This window comes from Acomys minous (assembly GCF_964271855.1).
Source record: "Acomys minous genome assembly, chromosome: 7".
Taxonomy (NCBI): domain Eukaryota; kingdom Metazoa; phylum Chordata; class Mammalia; order Rodentia; family Muridae; genus Acomys; species Acomys minous.
Genome location: NC_140488.1, coordinates 19745223 through 19768041, shown reverse-complemented (window position 1 = coordinate 19768041; position 22819 = coordinate 19745223). Strand labels below are relative to the sequence as shown.

The 22819-nt window shown below is 40.6% G+C and overlaps 1 protein-coding gene across 6 annotated transcripts in view; it reads left to right on the top strand.

The window, feature by feature from the left end:
* The window catches only part of FHL1 (four and a half LIM domains 1), a 60982-nt gene that overhangs the window by 32034 nt on the left and 6129 nt on the right, over positions 1-22819 (top strand). For 3 of the 6 annotated variants that reach the window (XM_084788730.1, XM_084788729.1, XM_084788725.1), the window contains exon 1: positions 15088-15240. The exons of 2 other annotated variants lie outside the window; for them this stretch is intronic. In XM_084788730.1, the coding sequence (XP_084644856.1) occupies positions 15219-15240 (22 nt within the window). In that variant the 5' untranslated portion in view covers positions 15088-15218. Of the gene's footprint in view, positions 1-15087; positions 15241-21875; positions 22009-22819 lie in introns of those variants that run through there. One more of the 6 variants, XM_084788728.1, reaches the window with a different exon arrangement.

The following is a 22819-nucleotide window of genomic DNA, read 5'->3' as shown; positions in this document are numbered from 1 at the left end:
TGGAAAATGTTCACTGTGAAATTGGAGTAATGGGGGTGGTGACATTTTCTTTCCTTGTATGTCTGTAGAAGTGGGTTAATCAGTGACAAATAGTCAAGGACTTTTTGTCCCTTCTTTTAGTTCCTTATGTGACCTTAAAAAAAATGCAAAGGATTAAACTTTGAGGTTCTAGATGTCAAGGTACTCTTTGGCTTTGACGTAGCAACACTTATAGGCTAAACTAAAAATTTCTGATGTAGATATAATTGAAGATTCTGTGACAGACTTACATAATGAGCAGGGCTGTTGCTTTGTTTTCTCAGCATGCAGTTTTAAGGTCAGAGCTGTGAGTCAGAGCTGTGTGCACTTTCCTGGTGGTATGCATCAGTGCTATGTCTCCAGTCTCGTTATCCAGAAGAGCTTGTGCCCTGCTCAGGTTGCTCCCATTATAATCCCTGCTTGGGAGGCCACCTTTTCTTTTTTTAAATAGATAAAGAAGACAACATGAACACTTGATATAGCCAAGTACTTTAAAGTTTTTCAGCATAAGGACTTAATGAACACCAAGACACCCCTTTAATTGAGAAGTAGACACTGCGTTGTCACACAGATGGTGACTCACAACCATCTGTAATGAGATCTGAGGACCTCTTCTGGCCCGAAGGTGACTTCCAGATAGAGCACTCATATATGTAAAATAAATAAATAAATCTTTAAAAATAATTGCTAAAAAATAATAAAATATATTTCTCTCTCTCCTCCTTGCAACCCTTCCTGTGTTGATACCCTCAAACTTCCTCTTAAATTCATGGCCTCTTTTTGTTTAATTTGTATTGTCACAGAAGAATTAAAAAGATACTTAGCTACCTACTTCTTATATACCCAGTGTCTCTGGGAACGTCAGAAGACAGTGGTAGCTTGTCATGAGAGCACATGACTTTAATTTCAGCACTTGAGAGGATGGGGTAGGAGGAGCACAAGTTTAAAGCCAGCCTCGGCTACATGATGTGACTATGTCTCAAGCATCCCCCCCACCCCCCCCAAAAAAAAGAAAGAAAAAGAAAGAAAGCAATGATGCCAATGTTTATGAATTCACAGGAGGAAGTGGATATCTGGTGACAGGCAATGGGAGGGTGAATTTTCATTATATAGTCTTGTACTTTTTGTTATTTTTGAGACGGGTTCTCACTACCTATATCTCTGGCTGTTCTGGAACTTGCTCTGTGGTCCAACCCTACTTTAAACTCACAGATTGCCTGCCTCTGCCTCCGTCTTCTGAATGCTGATATTAAAGATGGGCACCGCCATGCTGATGCTTTTCTCTTTTGAAGAAATGTTTATTTAAGGGCTGGTGAAATGGCTTAGCAGGTAAAGGTGCTTGCTGCCAAGCGTGACCACCTGAGTTTAATTCCTGGAACCAACATGGAGAGACACCCAACTCCCTCAAGCTGTCCTTTGATCTCTGCATGTGTATACAACAGCCACTAAGTAGATAAAAATCACATATTTAAAAAATCTTCATGCAAAAAAATGTTCATAGTACCATTTTTTATACTATCCAAAAATCATGAATGAACAATATATGTGCATCTGTTTACTGGAATACCATTCATCCATGAAACAAAGTATTAAATGATGTTATAAAATAATCCTTGAAAATATGCTAAGGGAATAAAAATAGTGAAAGATACCAGACATGGAGTAACATTTGTATTAGTTGGGGTTACTATTGCTGTGATGAAACACTATGAACAAAAGCAACTTGAGGAGGAAAGGGTTTATTTCACTCACAGTTCCGTGTAACAGCTCATCATCAAAGGCAGTGGGGGCAGGTACTCAAGCAGGGCAGGATCTTGGGAGGCAGGAGCTGATGCAGAGGCCATGGAGGGATGCTGCTTACTGGCTTGCTCCTCATGGCTTGCTCAGTCTGCCTTCCTTATAGAACCCAGGACCACTTCTCAGAGATGGAACCACCCAGAATGGGCTGGGCCCTCCACCATCGGTCACTAATTAAGAAAATCCCTTACTGTCAGATCTTATGGAGACATTTTTTTCATTTTGAGTTCCCTCCTCTCAGATGACTCTAGCTTGTGTCAAGTTGACATGAAACTAGCCAGGACACACATATTATATGATCTTATTTATATAACATGTCCTGAAGAGGCAACTCCATAGAGACAGAAAGTAAGTTGTAAGGGTTTGGCCCTGGGGGAGCAGGATGAGGATGCTGGAGGTGGGGAGAAAGAAGAGTGACTGCTAAGAAGTCCGGGCTTCTTTGGGAGTGGTGACCATGTTCTGGAGTTGCAGTATGGATGGTTATATAACTATATGAACAAGCTAGATACACTGAAGCCTGTACATGAAAAGGGTAGGTTCTTAAGCTGTGTTATTTTTATGGTGTGTTTTATCTCAGTAAATAAAGAACAGTTTGCTGAAGTCTGGCACTTAGAAGCCTTAGCAATCATTGTGAATGCATAAAACCATGCACAGCTTCCTTGCGTTTCCAAGTAAGAAATGTTCTGAAATATTTTTTTTTTTACATATAGTTACTGGTGACTCTAGAAGACTTGATGTCTTTCAGATATCTTTACTACCATTGACATCAGGTCTTCATTTTCTAGAAGAATACTGTCAACCCAAATGAACCCTTCATCGGTAGAGGTATAGGTAAAATAAAGAAGGCATCTTTAATGAGACAGGGTTGAGACAGTATGACTGTGGGCCTTCCCTAAGCGCTGCCATCAGAGGGGTGATGGGAGTTTGCAGAGGGTTCTAGGGAAGACATGCGAGCAGTCCGCCCTCTCCTCCAAGCTGATCCCACAGGTCTCTCCTCTATCCCCTTCCCTTGCCTTATTACTTCCCAGGGGCTGGACGCTGTTCCTGTACCTTTCTTTGTGTTCTCTTGGGGTGAGCTGAGTCATAGGGTTTAAGGAAAGGAGGGGATTAGCTTTAGGAGGCTTGGGTGATCTTTGTAGACCTGACAATATAGCTTTTCTTTCCATAGTCACCTTTTTTCTTGGCTCATTGTGGCTTGTTGTCTGTAGAGGGCCAATTGCTAGCATTATATGTATCCTTTCCATAGGTTGGTTAGAAAACTTCTCTCCTCATGTTTTAACCCAGAATCCATTTCAGCACAGAGATGTGGGATGACTTAAGTGTGTGTATTTGATCATGTTTAGAATAAACTGCATAAGTCTAACACTTGAGACCTTAGACCTTGCCGTACTTGTCCAAGTGGTGATCCAACACGGGCAACTTGATTTCCCCTGAGCTGCTGAGCCTGTACTATACATGGCTTAATTAAGTAAGTCTTTCACATCCGTGTTCCTGGCAGTCACTGAAAGTAGGCTTACAGAGTGCAATTGTGGTTTGCATCCTGGAGCTGGTTCCTAGATAGGAGTAGTCTGTTTTTGTTGGTGGTCCTGAGAGAGTAACAAGTTCTGAGATATGTGTGAAGCAAAGTTAGCCTGCCTTATTCATCCATACTCAGAAGTCCTGTAGAAAAATCTGCTAACTCTAATCAGGAAAGGCCTCCCATCCACTTTGTTCATTGGTGTCCTTCTTTGTAGAAAGGATATAGGCAAGACCCTTGCCTCTAGACTAGGCAGGTACCCTCAGTCTACCTGGTCATTCCCTTGAGAATCCAAAGAGCTTTGTTGTCATCTGATCTCTTTCATTTGTTCAGAAACCATTCTTCCTCAGGTATGGGTGTGCAGCCATATCCTCTGGGTTTTTCTGGTGCCAGCCTCCATTCCTCTGATCCTGAGGATGGAACTTGGCTCCAAGTTCTCCAGTTATTCTCATGCCCATGATCTTTAAAACTGGGCTCTTAACCAAGATCCTGATCTCTTATCTCCTTTCTACCTCCTGTGAACTGATGAACTTAAGAAATTCTATCTGCAAGAAGCTTCTGTTTGGGACAACTACATTTTTTTTCAGTGTTGTTAAATAAATAATGCATAGTGGTTGCTGTGTGTTAGTCACTGTCCTGTGTTACAAATACGCTTTAATTTTTGTAAAGATGATACCACATAGGTCCTATTATTATTTACATTTTACAGATTAGCAAGTTGAATTGCAGAGAAGTGAGATAAAATTTTTCTTATGTCAAGAACAGATAAACAAGCTAAATAGTCCCATTTCCCCTACAGAAATAGAAGCAATCATTGATAGTCTCCCAACCAAAAAAAGCCCAGGGCCAGTTGGTTTCAGTGCAGAATTCTACCAGACCTTCAAGGATGAGCTAATACCGATACTCTTCAAGCTACTCCAAAAGATAGAAAGGGACGGAACATTACCAAACTCATTCTATGAGGCCATTGATACCTAAACCTCACAAAGACTCAACAAAGAAAGAGAATTTCAGACCAATTTCTCTTATGAACATCGATGCAAAAATACTAAATAAAATACTTGTAAAACGAATACAAGAACACATCAAAGATATCATTCATCATGACCAAGTAGGCTTCATTCCAGGCATGCAGGGATGGTTTAATATACGGAAATCCATCAATGTAATCCACCATATAAACAAACTGAAAATAAAAAACCACATGATCATCTCTTTAGATGCAGAGAAAGCATTTGATAAAATCCAACACCCATTCATGTTTAAAGTTTTAGAGAGATCGGGGATACAAGGCACTTTCCTCAACATGAGTGATCCTCAAAATTCCACCAGAGAACTCCTACAGCTGATAAACCCCATCAGCAAATTGGCTGGATACAAAATTAACTCAAAAAAGTCTGTAGCCTTCCTATACACAAATGACAAGCTTGCAGAGGAAGAAATTAGGAAAGCCACACCCTTCACATTAGCCACAAGCAATATAAAATATTTAGGAGTTACTCTAACTAAGCAAGTGAAGAACTTGTTTGAAAAAAAAATTCAAAACTCTGAATAAAGAGTTTGAAGATGACATGAGAAGATGGAATGATCTTCCTTGCTCATGGATCGGGAGAATTAACATAGTAAAAATGGCCATCCTACCAAAAGCAATCTACAGATTCAATGCAGTCTCTATCAAAATACCTACACAATTTTTTAAAGACATTGAAAGTTCAATTCTCAACTTCATATGGAAAAACAAAAAACCCAGAATAGCTAAAACAATCTTGTACAATAAAAGGTGCTCCGGAGGAATCTCCATACCTGATCTCAAACTGTACTATAAAGCAATAGTAATTAAAACAGCATGGTACTGGCACAGCAACAGGCTGGTTGATCAGTGGAATCGAATCGAAGACCCAGATATGAATCCACACACATAGGGTCACTTGATTTTCGCAAAGAAGCCAAATTCATTCAATGGAAAAAGGATAGCATCTTCAGCAAATGGTGCTGGTCTAACTGGAGGTCTATGTGTAAAAAAATACAACTGGACCCATATTTGTCACCTTGCACAAAACTCAAATCCAAGTGGATTAAAGACCTCAACATAAAACCAGAGACACTAAGTCGCTTAGAAGAAAAAATAGGGAAGAGCCTGGAACATATTGGCACAGGAGACAACTTCCTGAACAGAACACCAACAGCCCAGGCCTTAAGGTCAACAATTGATAAATGGGACCTCATGAGGCTGAGAAGCTTCTGTAAGGCAGGAGACACTATCAAGAGAACAAAGCGACAGTCTCCAGACTGGGAAAAGATCTTTACCAACTCTACATCTGACAAAGGTCTAATATCCAAAATATATAAAGAACTCAAGAAACTAAACACCACCAAACCAAATAACCCAATTGAGAAATGGGGCTTGGAACTAAACAGAGAATTCTCAACAGAGGAATATCAAATGGCTGAGAAACACTTAAAGAAATGCTCAACCTCCTTAGTCATCAGGGAAATGCAAATCAAAACAACTCTGAGATCCCATTTTACACTTATCAGAATGGCTAAGATCAATAATTCAAGTGACACCACATGCTGGCGAGGATGTGGAGAGAGAGGAACACTCCTTCATTGCCAGTGGGAATGCAAACTAGTATAGCCACTTTGGAAATCTATCTGCTTTGGAAATATATCAGAAAACTGGGAATAGGGCTTCCTCAAGACCCAGCTATTCCACTCCTTGGAATATACCCAGAAGATGCTCCAGCACACAACAAGAACATTTGCTCAACCATGTTCATAGCAGCCTTATTCATAATAGCCAGATCATGGAAACAGCCTAAGTGTCCCTCGGTAGAAGAATGGATAAAGAAACTGTGGTACATATACATTATGGAATACTACTCAGCTATTAAAAACAAGGAATTCCCGAAATTTGTGGATAAATGGATTGAGCTAGAAATGATCATAATGAGTGAGTTAACCCAGAAGCAGAAAGAGTCAAATGGTATATACTCACTTATATCTGCATATTAGCCCAAGGGGCATGTCCCACGAAAGCCTTCACTTACCAGGAAACTGGGACAGAGGGGAGGACATCTTATTGGGACTCTAGATGAGAGAAGCATGGGAGAATGGCAAAGTAGAAAGATCCAGAGGGTCCAGAAACCTACAAGTAGAACATTATGATATGCAGATTTGGGCCTAGGGGTCCTGCTCAAACTAAGGCACCAGCCAAGGACAATACAGGCGGTAAACTTTAAACCCCTACCCAGATCTAGCCAATGGTCAGAACATTCTCCACACTTGAGTGGAGAGTGGGATATGACTTTCTCACGTACTCTGGTGCCTCATATTTGACCATGTCCCCTGGAGGGGGAGACCTGGTGGCACTCAGAGGAAGGACAGCAGGTTACCAAGAAGAGACTTGATACCCTATGAACATATACAGGGGGAGGTAATCCCCCTCAGGAACAGTCATAGGGGAGGGGAATAAGGAGAAAGTGGGAGGGAGGGAAGAATGGGAGGATACAAGGGATGGGATAACCATTGAGATGTAACAAGAATAAATTAATAATAAAAAATTAAAAAATTTTTTTCTTATGTCATATAAAGTGGTAAAGGTAGAATTTTTATCTAGACATTGTGGCTCCAAAGCCAATTCCATAGCCACTATACTATGCTCACCTGAGCTCTATAAAATATATGTACCTATCATCTTTAAGATGATGATGATGTTGGATGCTTGGATATGGCTAAGCGGTTAAGTGCACTGTGTGCTCTTCCGGAGGTCCTGAGTTCAATTCCCAGCAACCACATGGTGGCTCACAACCATTTATAATGTGATCTGATGCCCTCTTCTGGCTTGCAGGTATAGAACACTTGTATAAATGAAATAACAATAAAACTTAACAAAAAAGATGATGATGTTAATCGTTGAACCATTCCCATGTAAAAATAAGCCTTGTAAATAAAATTAAAAAAAAATAAGCCTTGTATTTCTTTTATGAAGGGATTTGAAATATGTTCAATTCACACCACTGTTTGAAAGTTTATGAATGTAGTAGAACAATTACTATTAATTACTCTTTGTCTTTTTATACCTCAGGTCATCTGGCTTTATGTGCAGGAGGTACATACTTCAAAAATGTGTTCTTTTCCATTGCTAACACGCTTGAAAATAAATATGGAGTAGGACTGGAGAGGCGACTCGTGACTTTAGAGCATGTGCTGCTTTTGCAGAAGACCCGGCTATCAGTCCTAGCACCTACACATGGTTCTCAGCTCTCTGGAACTCTGGTTCTAGGGGCTTCTTACACCCTGTTCTGACCTTCACAGGTAGCAGGGATGGAGGGAAAACATGTCTGCACATAAAATAAAATTTTAGAAAACAAGATGGGCCGAAATGAAGGTGAATGTGACAGTCTTTGCAGTTATATGTCTTTTCCTAGCTTCTGCTACAATAGACCTAGATAGAGCCTCTTTTTGGGGTGTCATAATGGACTGTACCCAGGGCCTTGTGCTCTACTATTGAGTCTTATCCCCAGACCTACTGCTGTCCTTTCTGTGAGGCCTGTTTGCTTGCTCTTCAGTGTACTTTCTGACTGGCATAGAGGGCATACTGCTTGATTCTGAGAGATTTGGAACTTCTCACTCTTGTTAAGTATCAGCTGTTCCTGTTTCTTCCCTTCAACCTGGTCTTTCTGTCTTACAGCTCAGTGTCAACGACCACTTTGAAGTTAGCCAGAGTTTATGGCCTTGTTGATGAAACTCTTGTTGTTTCATGAGAGAACCATTGGGTTGTGTTCCCAGTTAACATAATGTCCTCAGTCTCAGGGTTAGTGACCCAAATTAGTCTCTGCTGATAACCATGAATAATAAGAGGCCGTGATCATCATTTGCTCTAGACCTCATTCCCAGGTTTTGTGCTACAGTGAGTAAAGGCCCCTTGTTGGAATCTGCTTGATTTTCGGTGAGGAATAATATTTTGAGTTAGAAATTATTTTCGACATGACCATGAAACACTCTATACAAATGAAAACACCCCCAGACTTGGCTCATGATGTATTCTGGTCCCTCCAGATTCTCTGTTCTCAACATCTATAGACCGCCTGTCAGGGGAGACAAGCCACCCATTGGGGCTGTAATTTGTTGGTAGACCACACACCAAGATCACTAGGTCAGTTTTCACAAAATAGTGCCTGCCATGGCACAGCAGACTAGCTCTTTCCACAGAGAGTTATTTTTGTTTGCCCTCAATATGAGTCACTGTGTGCTGCCACTCTCTTGGATGTGCCTGTAAGTGCTCTAGGGTGGAGTCTGGCTTAAGACACTTGTGGGACAAACAAAGACAGATGGAAGCCAAGTGAGCTTTAGGTCTCCGATTTTTCAGTTTGCCACAAATCCATATTGTCTCCACTATCAAGATAGTTAATTAAGTCACCTAACAAAATAGGGGCTTCCTGAGGGACATCCCGGTCACTTCTTGGTCTCACTCTTCCTGCCATCCTCATACTCTGCCACATTATCAGATTTCCGTTTGCACAAACTCCACTTAACCACTCAGGAGTTTTTTTTAACTGCAACATTCAGTTCAAGAGCTATGGTCTGTTTACAGTCTGAAAAGAGAAATGCATATGATTGTAAAATATTCACCACAGTCCTTTGGTAAAAAAAAAGATAGCTCATATGTCACTAGTCTGAATATTCCACACCAGGAAGGAGGGCTTGTGAAGAGCTATGGGCTCTTTCTAATCAAGGCAATCAATCATAGTTGTCAGCACTAAGGACAAAGATATGAGGGATAGGGTTGTAGCTCAATGACTTGCCCAGGATGTTTAAGGCCTTGGATTCCAGCCCCACTACCAAAGAAAGAATAAAGGCCTGGGTACTTTATTTGGCTTGTTCTTCTTCCCTTTTAGGATGTTAAATCAGCTGGGTAAATGATAGAATAGGGCCACGGAATGCTTAGCCCTCTAACATCTCTCAGAGGCTTGAAAGGCCTGTAACAGGTGGACCTGGTGAATGCCAGGACTTGTGATGATTGAAAGAGTGTTTTGAATCATGGCACATGGCAACATGGAAATAAAACAGATATATCACAAGTGGGTGGTAGAAATAGACTAGGAGAGAATTTTAACACCTAAAATATGACAAAGATTTATCCCTACCAGTAGCATCTCAGATGCATAAGACATTTATTTTCCCTTGATCTGAGAGTCTATACTCATGTTTTCTTATAAAATTCTTATTTGCTTGTTCCAATTTTCTCTTTATTTCTCTTCTAAGTGCCACCTCTGTTTTTTGCTTGTTTTAAAGTCTGAGATCATCATCATAAAGCCATACTTTGGTAGCCATATGTTCAATGTTATCTTAATTGTCAAAGTCTCATGAAAAATATAGGATATGGTTGTGATAGTTTTTGTATCTTGGCTAGAGTCTTTAAAAACATGAGAGAGTACAGACTTTAAGGACAAGAGACTTTAAAACTATTACGAATCATGGAATGACATTTGCAAATATCAAAGGACAGAGACCATGGCATATGCTTCCATTTGTAGTCCCTGAGTGAGTATTATAAAGAAAGCCTAGGTCATTGGTGAATTGCAAAATAAATTATCTTCAATAGCCTTACTTGGAATCTTCAAGTTGCTTTGTTATTTATAGTCTTCTTTTTGTGTTTCTTATGTAATTTGTCATGGGTCCTCCCCTTTCCGTAGCTACTCTTGTCTTTTCTCTGAGACTCAGAGACCTTGTGGGCAAGCAGAGTTCTGGGCTTTCATTTGACTCTTGTGTAATAAAGTGGCACTTGTGTAGTCCCAGAGTGTTCCTTCATTTTGCTCTCACGGGTATGCTGGGAATTGTGACATTTAAGAAGTGTCATTGCAAAATTGGACATGTCAGTTGGCAAAGGGGCTCTTCCAACCTTAAAGATTGCCAGGAACTCGAGATGGCTAAAGCTGCTTTGGACTTATTTCTGGCAAGAGTACACAGGGCAAAAAAATACTCCGGACAGTTCCACATTGAATCATATCATATCATAGTACATGACGAGATGCTTTAATCTTGTGTTTAGACTCACTCAGGAGAAATGGTGGTGGAGGGACTTGTAGCCTGACAAAATTATACTGAAAGAAACTGTGTATTAATTTATTAGTAGTAGGTAAGAAACCACCAAGACTTCATTCCAGGTTGTAATCAGACTCTTGCTTTTGGCCATGACTAGTGGCATTTAATTGTTGGAATAAGTTTTCTGTAATTTGGAAAATGTCTTGAGTAAAAGGAAAATAGAGTAAGACAGAAGGCTGACCACAAGACACACTTTGAAGGAGGAGGAGCCCTTGAGATATATGTGCGCCAAGTGGGTCACTGAATTTGCCATTTGACTCTTAGGTTTCACCTATTTGAAATCAGAGGTGGAGTCTAGGATTATATTGCACATGAGAATTCTCACAAATTGGATCCCATTATGATCTTACATTCAGTCTTTCTTGACTTGAAAAGCTGTTGACATCTCAGAAAGAACGTCACCGTAAAGGGCTAGATGAGGTGCCACTCTTTTCCATATTTTCCTGCATACTCAGAATCTCAACTTCCGATAGCTTGTTGGCTGTATCCCCTACTTTGCAACTAGTAACCTCCTCTTTCCTATCCTATAATAACCCTTCTACCTAGTCTGTCCCCATTGCTAGCACCTCATATTCATTTAGTCCTGCTATATATATATATATATATCATCTGGTCAAAGCAGTACCCTTCAAGGGCGCTTCCATGCCTTTAGCTCTTCCTCTGATATCTACCTTTATCTCTGCCTGTAGCACTCATCACACCAACTAGAGAAAAAGCCTTGTGTGCTCTGGCTTTCCTGGCTCTAGCTTTGGTTGCGTTGCTTGCTTATCGCTATGCTCTTAACAGCCTTCTCCCAACCAGATGTCATCCTGCTTCTTGAGCAGGCTTCATATTCTTGAATGTCCTTTCCCCATTCTCTGCCCAGTACAGTCTTAACTATTCAGGAATAAGTCATGGCATAGATTTCCTGGTCCCTATCTTGACATAATTTCTGTCAGTGATAGTGCTAACATTGTATATCTTTCTTGCAATACCATGCGTGGAAACAGTGCATGTTTATCCAGATAACATTTCACAGTAAGGCTCATACTTTATTTTTCCTGTCTAACAAGTCACTTTGGAATGTATATTATAGAACATCTGTCCAACAAGTGTTTGTTGTAGAAGAGAAATGAATGGATGGGGTAGCATAATCTTGGATGGAACCCAGCATTCATGGATTATTGGAAGACAAGGATGAGGTTAAACTCTGAAGTAAATGGTCTTGAGAGGATCACATGTTAGAAGGAACTGAAGGGATTTGATGCCTAGCACTCAATAAAAAGTCATCCTGATCTGGCTAGCATAGGATAAGGTGCCAAAGAGAATTGCTCACTAACTGCCAGCCAGCTTCTTCCAACAGTGTCAACAGTACAACCCTGTAAACTGCACAATGATTATTGAAGAGATTGTTAAATATCATACTGTTAATGTATAACAAAATTGGCTCAAATACCAATGAAGTCAGTAACTGTTTGGATATCTGCTAAGTAGCCATCAAAGTGTCTGAACAACTGACCCAAGATAGGGCAATTCATTAACTGTTCTTAGTGAGAAATTGGTTTTTCTCATGGAAAGGGACCTTTAAATTTTTTTATTTTATTTATCTTTTATACTCACTTTTAATTGGCTCTTTGAGAATTTCATACAATATATCTTGTTCATATTCACCTCCCTCTCTGAACACCTCCTAGATTCAACCCCCTCCACCCTGTGTTGTTTGTTTTTTTAACCCATCAACTATAGTTTGTGCTGCTCATATACTCTTGGATATGTTGTGGCCTTTCCCTGAAGCATGGCCAATTCCAGGGGCCACAGCCTTAAGGAAAAATAATTCATCATCTCCGAGCAACTATCAGTTACCAGTAACTACTCAGTTAGTGGTTGGATTTGGTACCCACCCTTCCCCCTCTATGCTGGGATTTTTGTCTGGCTAGAGCCTGTGAAGGTTTTGTGCATATTGTCTTGACTGCTGTGAATTCATGTGTGCAAATGTCCTGCCGTACCTGGAAAGCATTATCTCCTTGTGGTCATCTATGGCCCCTAGCTCTATGAACCTTGGGAAAAGGGATGTCGCATTTAGGGCTGAACATCCTTCAGTATCAGTCACTGTACTTTGACCAGTTGCAGGGTTTCTATGTTAATCATCATCTGCTGCAACTGCAACAACAACAACAACAACGATATGCCAATGAAGCTTGAGAGCTACACTACCTCATGGGTATAATGATAATTCATTGGAGGTCAGTTTAATTCTATGCCAGCGTAGCAGAGTGATAGTAGTATGTTTTCTCCTGTGGCCCAACAACTGTCTAGCTACAAGTTCTTAACTCCAATAATGGTACCAGATGTTAAGTTTCATCTTGTGAAGTAGGACTTCAATATAATCATAAATCATAGTTAGTCCTGTAACATTCATGCCACTATTGCCCCAGTGGCCTCGTCTTATCAGGCCAGTTGTTACTGTAGCTTGCAGGGTTCATAGCTTGGTAAGATGATAATTATTTTTCTCCTCTGGCAGTGTGCACAGTGAAAGCTAACAAGTAGGGATGAAGCTTCCAGGCGAGTGCTCTCTTGATTTCCCAGTGTTCTAAGAGTCAAGTGTATGGTATCTTCTGTAAGAGGGCCTTAACTATCAAGTCCAGGAAGGTACCCAAGAATATCAGCAACAAGTAGCCCATAATGCTTTTAGTTTGGTGAAAGGTCTAATTTTGTGAGAGTTAACATTAACCCTGGGGGCCAGTGTCCAAGCAGAGAGTAGTCATGCCTAATAAAGTCTCTTAGGAGAGTTGAGGAACATGGTTGGTGTATGTTGCAAGTGGAATAAATATAGTAGTAGGCTGAACACCCGGATCACACTGACTAACTAGTGATAACAAAGTCACTCTCTTATCTTTATATATTATCTTATATTTGAGACAAAATAGACCCAAGTGTATTTGCCAACTTCATGGAGCCATATGACTGTAATCTCTATTTGCTTTTCAAAATGAACCAACACCTAAATGAGCTGCCATAGTTGCTGTAAAATCTCCACCCCAGTGTCAAACTTGAAACTAGAACTGATGTCCTATAAGACATCATTAGATACATGAAGCTTATTCTTCACAGCACTGCTCAGAAGGGCATTAAAATAACACACCGACCCTACTGATAATTTTGCCTCACGAAAATCTAAAGTTTAAGATAAATAAAGTAAAACCATTTCCCTAGGTGAACAGTGTATGTTGATTTTAGGGGTGTAGTATTGTTGGAACTAGTCAGTTATGATTTAATCATCATGAACAGGGAAATGTCTAGGAAGGTGTGGAAGAGAACACATGCCATGCACCTTATTTTTCTTTTTAACTAAGTAGCCTGAATTTTATTCTTATGCCATTTCCAGATATCCAAGAGTGGGCAGAAATTTCAGTTATCTTTTTGAGTAACTTTTCCTTGAGAGCTCAAAGGCTTAAAGTAGTGGGAAACTAACTCCTATACCCATCTAGCCATATCGTATTGGCTACTCTGTGCTACAGGAACAACCTGAATAATGGTTGTTAAGAACCTAGCCCAGCGCATTGGAGTTTATAACCAATCCCACTTTTTAGGTCCTAGATGGGAATCTGTTTTAGCTTGTCTTGATATATTCCTCAATCACATAGCTTATGAGTACTTCCCGGGGAATTGGGTTGTATTCTAGATGAGGCCACCAACACAGAACAGACGGAAGAATGAAAACAAACAAACAAACAAACAAGCCAACAGACAGACAGAAGTCACTTTGCTGTCTTCTGTTAGAAGGTCTTTAGAACTGAAGGAACATCGGATTGGGAAGAGGGTGGGAGCACTATGGGCTCTTGGAGTAGCTTTGAGTGAAGACTTGAGGTGGTGGGAGGAACATCTGGGAGAGACTTTGTCCTGAGAGGGTACAGGGGACAGCAAGGAAGCCAGTGAGGTGGGAGCCAAGGCAAAGGAAAGGTCCTAGGACACACTCCTAAGTCTTTTCTTAGAACCTGTTCACAATCACCAGTGTGCAGCCAATGGTGGCCCATGGAGCTACTGTAACATATGATGCTTGCTGTCTGTTTTTATGTTTTTTTTTATCATTGTCCTTGGGACAAAAAAATGTAAGACATACTATCTCTACTGTAGATGTAGCAGGGGTGTGCATGTGTGGGACCTACCATTCTGTTCTATCTGAGCCTGGTGTTAGGGTGCCTAGAATCACTCCCTGTTTAGTGATCTGCTGTTTGCTGGCACATAGTCAAGAAGACATTAAATATCTATAATGCTCTTAAGCTCTCTCATTGTAGTGTCTAACTTCTTTTAATTACACTGGTAGCAAAAGTCCATCTCCTATAGTTATTTTCATCCTTAGCCGGACAAAAATGCATTATTTATAGGACCAGAGGCAAGCTCTTGTGGCATATAAAGTGAATTAATAAGGTTGGCTCAGCATTCAGCTATGTCAGAGCCGAGTCCAAATTTTATTCCGGTACTGTGATGGTGATGACTTTCTATGTGGCCTTTCTGGCTCTGAAGCTAATTTGGAGGCTGAGTAGCCCCGCAGGTATTTATATGTAGCGCTTGGTATTTTTACTGGGTCCTATTCTTCTCCCTTGGATCACCTAAAATGGTTAAGAATTTTCTAGTGGGATTAAGGTTGTGATCTCAGGGGAGGGGTGGGACATCTGCTCTTGGTTATTTTTGTGTGAGCTGCTTCCCCTTAAATGTATGTTCACAAATGAGCCACAGCGTTATCATCTGGGGTTGAGAGAAGACGGACGTTGGTACTGCTCTTGAACTTGGCCTCTGAGCCATGGCTTCTCAAAGGCACTCAGGTAAAAAACTCGCTGTTCTTTCTCTTATCTCGAAGGCAATTGTTTCAGGCCAACGAATCTGTCATTTTTCTGAAGGATAAATTGGATTGAATGATTTTAGTGCTGTGTAAATGGTAAGTAAATCCTAGCTGGTGTCTGTTTTGTTCTTGTGCTGTTTTAAAGATAACAGTGTTCTTCCTTAAGTAAGCTTAGATGTTTGATTGATTGATTTTTATTTTACATTTCAGGATGTCTTGTAAAACTAAAAGACGATGTGAGCGAAGAAGGTTGATGATTGTTGTTGTTTTGTCGGGGATTGTTAGGAATCTTAGGTCATTCCTGAGGCTGCTCTGCATCTCTAGGGTGCTTGAAATCTAACTTGAGCTCTCTAGGGAAAGGTAAATTGAATATGGAGAGGGAGAGGATTATTTATAACTCAAAGTATTCCCAAAGGACTTAACACATCTTTCCTTTCTCTGAACAGTATTCTTAATTTTTCTAAAGGAACAGTTACAGGTCTCTTTGTTATGGGAAATACAGTCTTTGCTAATCTTAGCTGAAAAAGTTTCCTGACCCCTAGATATTAAGACCATGAGTGAGAGTTTTCTGTATGTTTTATAGCCCAGCATTAGGGAGCCTTTTGGCCCTAAACAAGATGCCTGTGAACTACGGGCTGGAGGATGGAAGCCCAGCACTGTGAATTTAGCTGTCTGGGTCACTCCCTAAAGCCAAGGCTGGAGCTGATGCTCTGCTGCCCTCTGCCCAAGTAACAGCTCCCTTTCTTGGAGCCCATGAAGATAGTTGGGCAGAAACCACACACTTGGCCCTGGTTCCCAACTTTCAGGTTAAGGAACAAAGTTATTACTGATAGTAGTCTTTTTATTTTATTTTATTTTTATTTTTGCAAGTTTTAGCTTCGAAGCTTGGGATTGCCTGTTGATATTTTGACAATGGGATTAGTTTTTGAAGAAATTCCTTTTTCAATATTTTAAAGCACATAGGCTACAGTGGTATTCCCCACATTAATTAATTAGCATTAATTAACGGTCTAATTAACGTGCAGTTTCTGAGTGTTCGAAAGCTGTTTGATTTTTCTGTAACCCTCAGAGACTGTTTTACAAACATGGCAGCACATGGCTGAGGTGGTGATTATCTGCCCTCAGTCAGCTGGACCAGTTTTCCTATGGACATCGACTGTGCAGCAACTGGTAGATTTATTTACTAATTAAGAATCAAAAGCAATTGGCTTAATAGATGGTATTTATGGCATACCTAAAAATATTGCCTGTGAGGCAATATACTGTTAGATGATAATACTAATAAATAAAAACTAAATAACAGTACCTAAATTGTTAGAACAGTTGTTTCCACTTGTTACATGATTTCTCAAATCAAGAAATAGCAGTTTTCATCATGTTAAATTCAGTTACATAGAAGCAGAGACTTAACTAGTTCCATGGAGGAGAGAGGAAAATCAGGGTTGCCCTGAAACAGGTTCAGTCAAGCAATGCAAAGCCTAAGACCTTTGGATTTAGATACACTTTTAGTGACTGTACACACACTCAGGACATTTTAAGAGGGACATTTTAAGGACAAAAATGTATACTTTCAGAATTGAACATTTTTGTCTGAAAAAAAAAATCCGTTCAATTCCTTTTGCTCTTTGGCTTTTAAAGTCAAGGCCCAGAATGAGGGTGGAGATAGAATCAAGATTATTTTTCATATCCTAAAGTTACTAGTTCTGTTCACCAGCCAACTACCCAGTACTTCTCAAACGCCTGCCACACCCTTCCTCCCCACCCCAAACCCCAAGACAGGGTTTCTCTGTGCCATTTTGATTATCCTGGACTCACTTTGTAACCCAGGCCAGCCTCGAACTCAGAGATCCACCTGTCTCTACCTCCTGAGTGCTGAGATTAAAGGCGTACACCACCACCACTCAGCCTTTTTTTTCCTTTTTAAGTGCCAGAAATGGAAATTGAGAGCTGGAGGAAGAGGAGAGGAATGGAAGAGAGCTGCCTTCTTACGGTCACTGACGGACAGTGGTAGTTGGTCACAACTTTGTCTGATGGGGGACTAGACGCAGATACGATTTTGTTTAGTAACCATGCATCCAGCCCTTCCTACAGCAGACATGAACGAAGAAAATGGTGCTATCTGTACATCAGTGACCCAAGAGAGCTTCTAACATTTTTAATCAGATATGGCATTCTAGAGAAGTTGCTAGAAATGTTCATGTTCTATTTTAAGCAAATAATAATAATAACACTTGCTGAATTTTTTACGATACTTGATGAGAGACTGTTTTTCAGCTATGACTCATGAGCACCATCTCCTTGAGGCTATTCAGCTGTTTATTCCCAAGTGTCTGATGACACTTCCAGGTGTGTGCCAGGATGTCTATCACACAAGGGTCCTATTCATCAGCTGAGGCTTCCTTCCATTTGTTGAATGTTCTCAGGAATGCAAATATGTCCTTTTCTCTGGATGGCAATATTTATTGCTATGGCACTGATGTGCTGTGCCGAGCAGTGAACAGACGAGAAAAGAGCTGGGTGTTGTTTTCCATTTGGGTGGTGTTCAGTGTTTGCTGTTAGAGCAATGAGGCAAAACACACAGAGAAGGCAAACTAGATAGAGCACCCGCTTTCTCATGAAATGTTCATTTCAACCACTTGGTTTTGGGGGACAAATGCATATTAGCATGAAAGACATTAGAAAATATATAAAACCATAAGCAAGACTTTGTGAACTAAGAAAAAGTGTTATAATGGAGTTCTCTGCTTTAATGAACTAATATTTTAGTTTCTGCTTTGTTTCTAAGAGTTAGTTGGATGTGTGTGTATGAAGCTAGGTCAATCTTCTTTTATATGTGTACACATCTGTGTGAGGGTGCTTAAGTGTGTGTGTGTGTGTGTGTGTGTGTGTGTGTGTGTGTGTGTGTAAACACACATGTGCTTGTATAGGCCAGTGGTCAGTGTTGGGTGTTTTCAGTTACCCTTCATCTTATTTTTAGAGACAGAGTCTCTCAGTGAACATGGAGCTGACCAATTCAGTTAGTCTGGCTGGTCAGTACAAGCTGCAGGGCTTGTCCCCTCACTGCTTCCGGAGGCACATAGCAGTACTCTCCTGCCTTATTATGTGGGTGCTGGGGAGCCAAAGTTAGGTCCTCATCCTCACACAAGCATTTTTCTGATAGACCATCCCACAGCCTCTTAATGTCTTTGGTTGAAATATTGAGGATTTTGTAGGCACTGCTCAGTAAGTGGATTATAAATCAAGTTTTTTTTGAAAGAGGAAGCTTGCTTAATGTTTGATCACCTAGCCATAGTTTTAACTGCCCAGAATTACTTTCCTTAAACACATGTATACCAAAGATATCTTAGAAAAATCAGATGACAATTCACATGAGTGGAAGGTATGTATAGTTTAGATTTGGAGACCTCAGGATAATGGGAGGTGAGCTTTAAAATCAGGACATAGTATTTTGCATTGTATTAGGTTCCTTTATCCGTAAAAGTAGAAGAGAATTTGGGTCATGAAAGACAAAAAAAAAAAAAAAATTCTTCCAGTTGGAAAATCAATATTGCCTAGAAACAGAGGCTCAGATCATTGGCTAGAATCCATACTGAGTGCGTGTCCACACAGTTTTAGAAGGTTAACTGCACAAATCTTTCTCCATCTGTCTGCCAGCAGGGCACACTGAATGATTTCTATATATAAGGTTTAGGACTAGGTTCCGGGCTTCTATTATACTGGCAGAATTGTCTGTGACAGAAATCTCCCTACCATGTACAAATGAAGGCTGCTCTGAGATTAAAATTCATCAGAGAAAACACCCTAGGACACAGTGTCCTCCTTCACAAGGAAGCAATAAAGGAAGCAGCATTGTAATTATGTGTAGCAAAATTTTCATTTAATAATGGCTGACCTTTCCAAGTTAAAAGTACTTTAGGTCAAGGCAAATGTGTCTGGAAGTTTGTAGGGTGTAAAAGGTTGAACATTTCATGTTCTTAAAAGTTGCATAAGAGGATACATTTATTTCTTCAGAGATAAATGTTGAAAAGTATGAGATTCAGCAAGAGTAGAGAGAGCTGTACTAAGGGAGTTCATTTTTCTTTCTCATCTGGTGATTTCTAATGAAGGCAAAGAGGGGAAACTGCAAGCCTTTCCTCCCCCACAAATTTTGAAGTGTGGCTCCACCTTCCTTGGTACTCACTTAGGACATTTATTCTCCTTTAGGAACATTTGTACCAGCATTGCCACGTGTCGGATGGGTCCTTTGCATCATTAAATCCTGTGAATGTTTTCTTCTTGAACATATTACCTGTATTTTATGTGAAGTTTTGGTGCAGAGACTATTTCACCAGGAGGAATATATTACTCTAGCTTTGTAGTAAAACATATGTTATAAGGGTTTGAAATAGTATTGTATCAAATAATCGTACAATTAGACAGATGAGACATTGGATAATTCAGGTTGTCCAAGTTTCACTTAGACTTTTTGAAAAATAAATTAAAGTTAATGAATTTGACATTACTAACATGCTTTAAATATCTCCAACTTGTTTGCATTGAGTAATAAGACAACATTTTTAGGTGTGTCTATTTTATCTTGATAAATAGGTGTTTCCATACATAGAAATGACATAAGTCAATTGTTAAAAATCTATCCTAAAATAGGCCCTTTGAAATCTGTTTTATCCAACTGCATACAGAGTCTAGGCTTAAGTATACTACAGTGGGGGATCTGAGGTGACGCTGATTTCTCTTGCTTTTAAAATATGAATAAGATAGCCGGGTAGTGGTGATTAATCCCAGCACCCTAGAGGCAGAGGCTGGTGGATTTTTGTGAGTTCAAGGGTATCCTGGTCTACAAAATGGGTTCCAGTACACTCTAAGCTGTTAAAACAAACAACCAAAACAAGCAACCAAACCAAGAACAAAAGCAAAAAAGATGTACTGCCAAAAGCACTGAGACCCAAGGTCTTTCTTATTGGTATTGTTAACATGAAGTTAGCTAGTTTATGGTGTGCTTTAGGACCCTGTCATTTAAAGGAATGATATGGAGGTCTGTGTTTTCATTGATGGGCATTTTCAATACACGGTACAGGCATCCTACAATAGCTATAAATGTAGCCCAACATATTTGTAGATCACAGCATCATGTCAAAGTGTCAAAAATTTGGGACCTCGCTCCTGGGATTGTCTGAAAATACGTGCATTTAAAGTAAAGAAGGCTTGGCAGGTATCTCTTGGTTACTCTGAACCATAGTGTAGCGATCTTTCTCTTGAAAACCTGCTCATGCCTGTAAAATCTCAACATTTTACGAGGTCAAAGTAGAAAATACACTGCAAATTCAGGGCCATCCTGGGCTCCAGAGTTAGACATTGTCTCAAAGAAAAGCCAAAACAAAAACCCTAGATACCTATAAAAGAAATTTGCTGTGTTTTCCAGCATGTTTTCCTTTTGTGTGATGCTAGCACCTATATTTTAACCATGAAGTTATGACTCAGCAATACCAAAAGGTGGAAATCAGGACAGTTCTTGAATAAACAACTATTTAGAATCCATTACTGCTTTTCTAGACACAAGAAAGTGAGAGTAAACAAGAACTAGACAGCTCCATAAGGGAGCTGATTGCTTTTCCAATATGGCCCGATGATAAGCTCTGAAGGGCTAAGTCCACCACCATTACACTGATCTCTACACACTCTGTGGCCTTGCCATGGCACTGAGGAGCCACTGACAATTTGAGTTCCTAGTGTTTCCTTTCATTTTATTTAGTTTGTGGTTCAAAGGGTTGAAGGATTAAAACCAGGGACTCAACGAGTGTTAGACATAGCTCCTCTTCCTAAGCTGTACCCTCAGACTTTTCAAAAAGTCATGAGGTGGCAGTTGTATTAAGCTGCATGGGCTAGCTTTGAACTCCCTTTGTAGGACAGACAGGCCTTGAACCTGGGATCCTTCTGTATCAGTCCTCAGTCTCTTGTGGAGCAGGGGTTATGGGTCTGTACCACCAGGCTACCCTGGCATCTACCTTTACTAAAGAATCAGTTGGTTTCTCAAATCAGCTCTTAGCAAGAAAGCACATCTTTGTTGATATATGCAACCAACTGTTACACAATTTCCACATGGCAGAAGGAAAATGGGAGAAACCAGCCAGAACGAACAGAAAGGGATTTTCCACCGGCTGTCCTGGCCACAGGTACTTGTGCCTGTAGGCTACAGGAAGCTGAACAGATGCCTCACAGTAAGTGGATAACTTGAGGAGACAGGCCTGGCTTCCTTGTGTGGAAGCACTCTGTATCTATTCTATGGACACAAGGGGACGTCGCTAGGGTTTTTCAAGAAAAGCACGAGCAAGAACTGTTCTCTCATCTTCCCTATTGACTTGACAGTGACACATCTGTGCCAAGCAACTGTCTGCACAAAAATGTCACTCATTTGCTTCCTATGTCCATCCTCTGAGCGAGGGGCCCGGGCAGTGGAAGTGAAAGGCAGTAGGCACTGTGTGTGTTCCATGGCCTGCTTTCCCTTGTTGAGTGACTGGTATAAGAGGCTGATAGGGGTCTGAGTAAGCGTTCACCAGCCTCAGCCCAAGCAGCCGAAGCCTGTGTTCCCAGACAAAGGGTGTGGTTTCCTTAGCTCACTCTCTGCTATTTGGTTGCCTATGGTAACAGAATCCAAACAAGTTGGACATGTGGTTGCATTAAAAAAAAAAAAAAAGACTTGGGAATGGAACCCCAAGCAGGAGTTTGGGGCTGTTCAGTCGGTGGAGGAGCTGCGGTGAGTAGCAGACAACTGCTCATTTCTTTTCCCCATTCTTTCTCTAAATTCCAGGCAGGACGAATACTTTGAGTTAAAATAGTCCCAGTTCTCATGTGTATGTGTCTAACACAAATTAACTAATTGCTGTCTATCTACTTATGTAAATTCCTTTTTTTAGTGGGGATGGAAAATTAGCATATGTGTAAAGAAATTGGGACCTAATAAAAAAAACCCTTCCTGGTGGCAGGATTCCTTTGAAAAATGACTTGGCAAAGGGGCTGCAGAAGACCTGAGTCGAGCCCTGTGGTTTTGTAGGCTTGCTGTTTATGGTTACCTAGGGCCGCTGCTGGGGTGTGGATGAGCGAAGGGGGGTGGTCATATGAAGGGAACGGAGAGAGGAGGTTCTTGGAATGATGTTTAACCTTTGCAAAAGTCAGTTTTCCAGATTATACTTGAAACTTTGGCTGTTTAGAACAGCAAATACGCTAAAAGGTAATACTTCTGTGGATAGGCCAGTCCTCACTGGTTTGGCCTGAGAGAGACTTGATTTTGATGTATCACAAAAGTGCACCTCACTGTGACAAATAATTGCAGAATGTGCCCACGACAGGTGACAATGCCTGTTGCCCAGGGCTCCGCCATCAGGAAAGTATCTGGGACAAAAGTCTTTGGGATCGTTTCAAGGAGTGAAACGGATTCTGCCTGCTTTCAAGTCTGCTTAAACATTTGGAACAAGTTCATTAGGGCTGCGGGTGTGCCTGCGGGTAATGGGGTAATGACTTGGCTGTTAAATTTCGGTTCTGATTAATGGAACTGTATAGACAGGAGG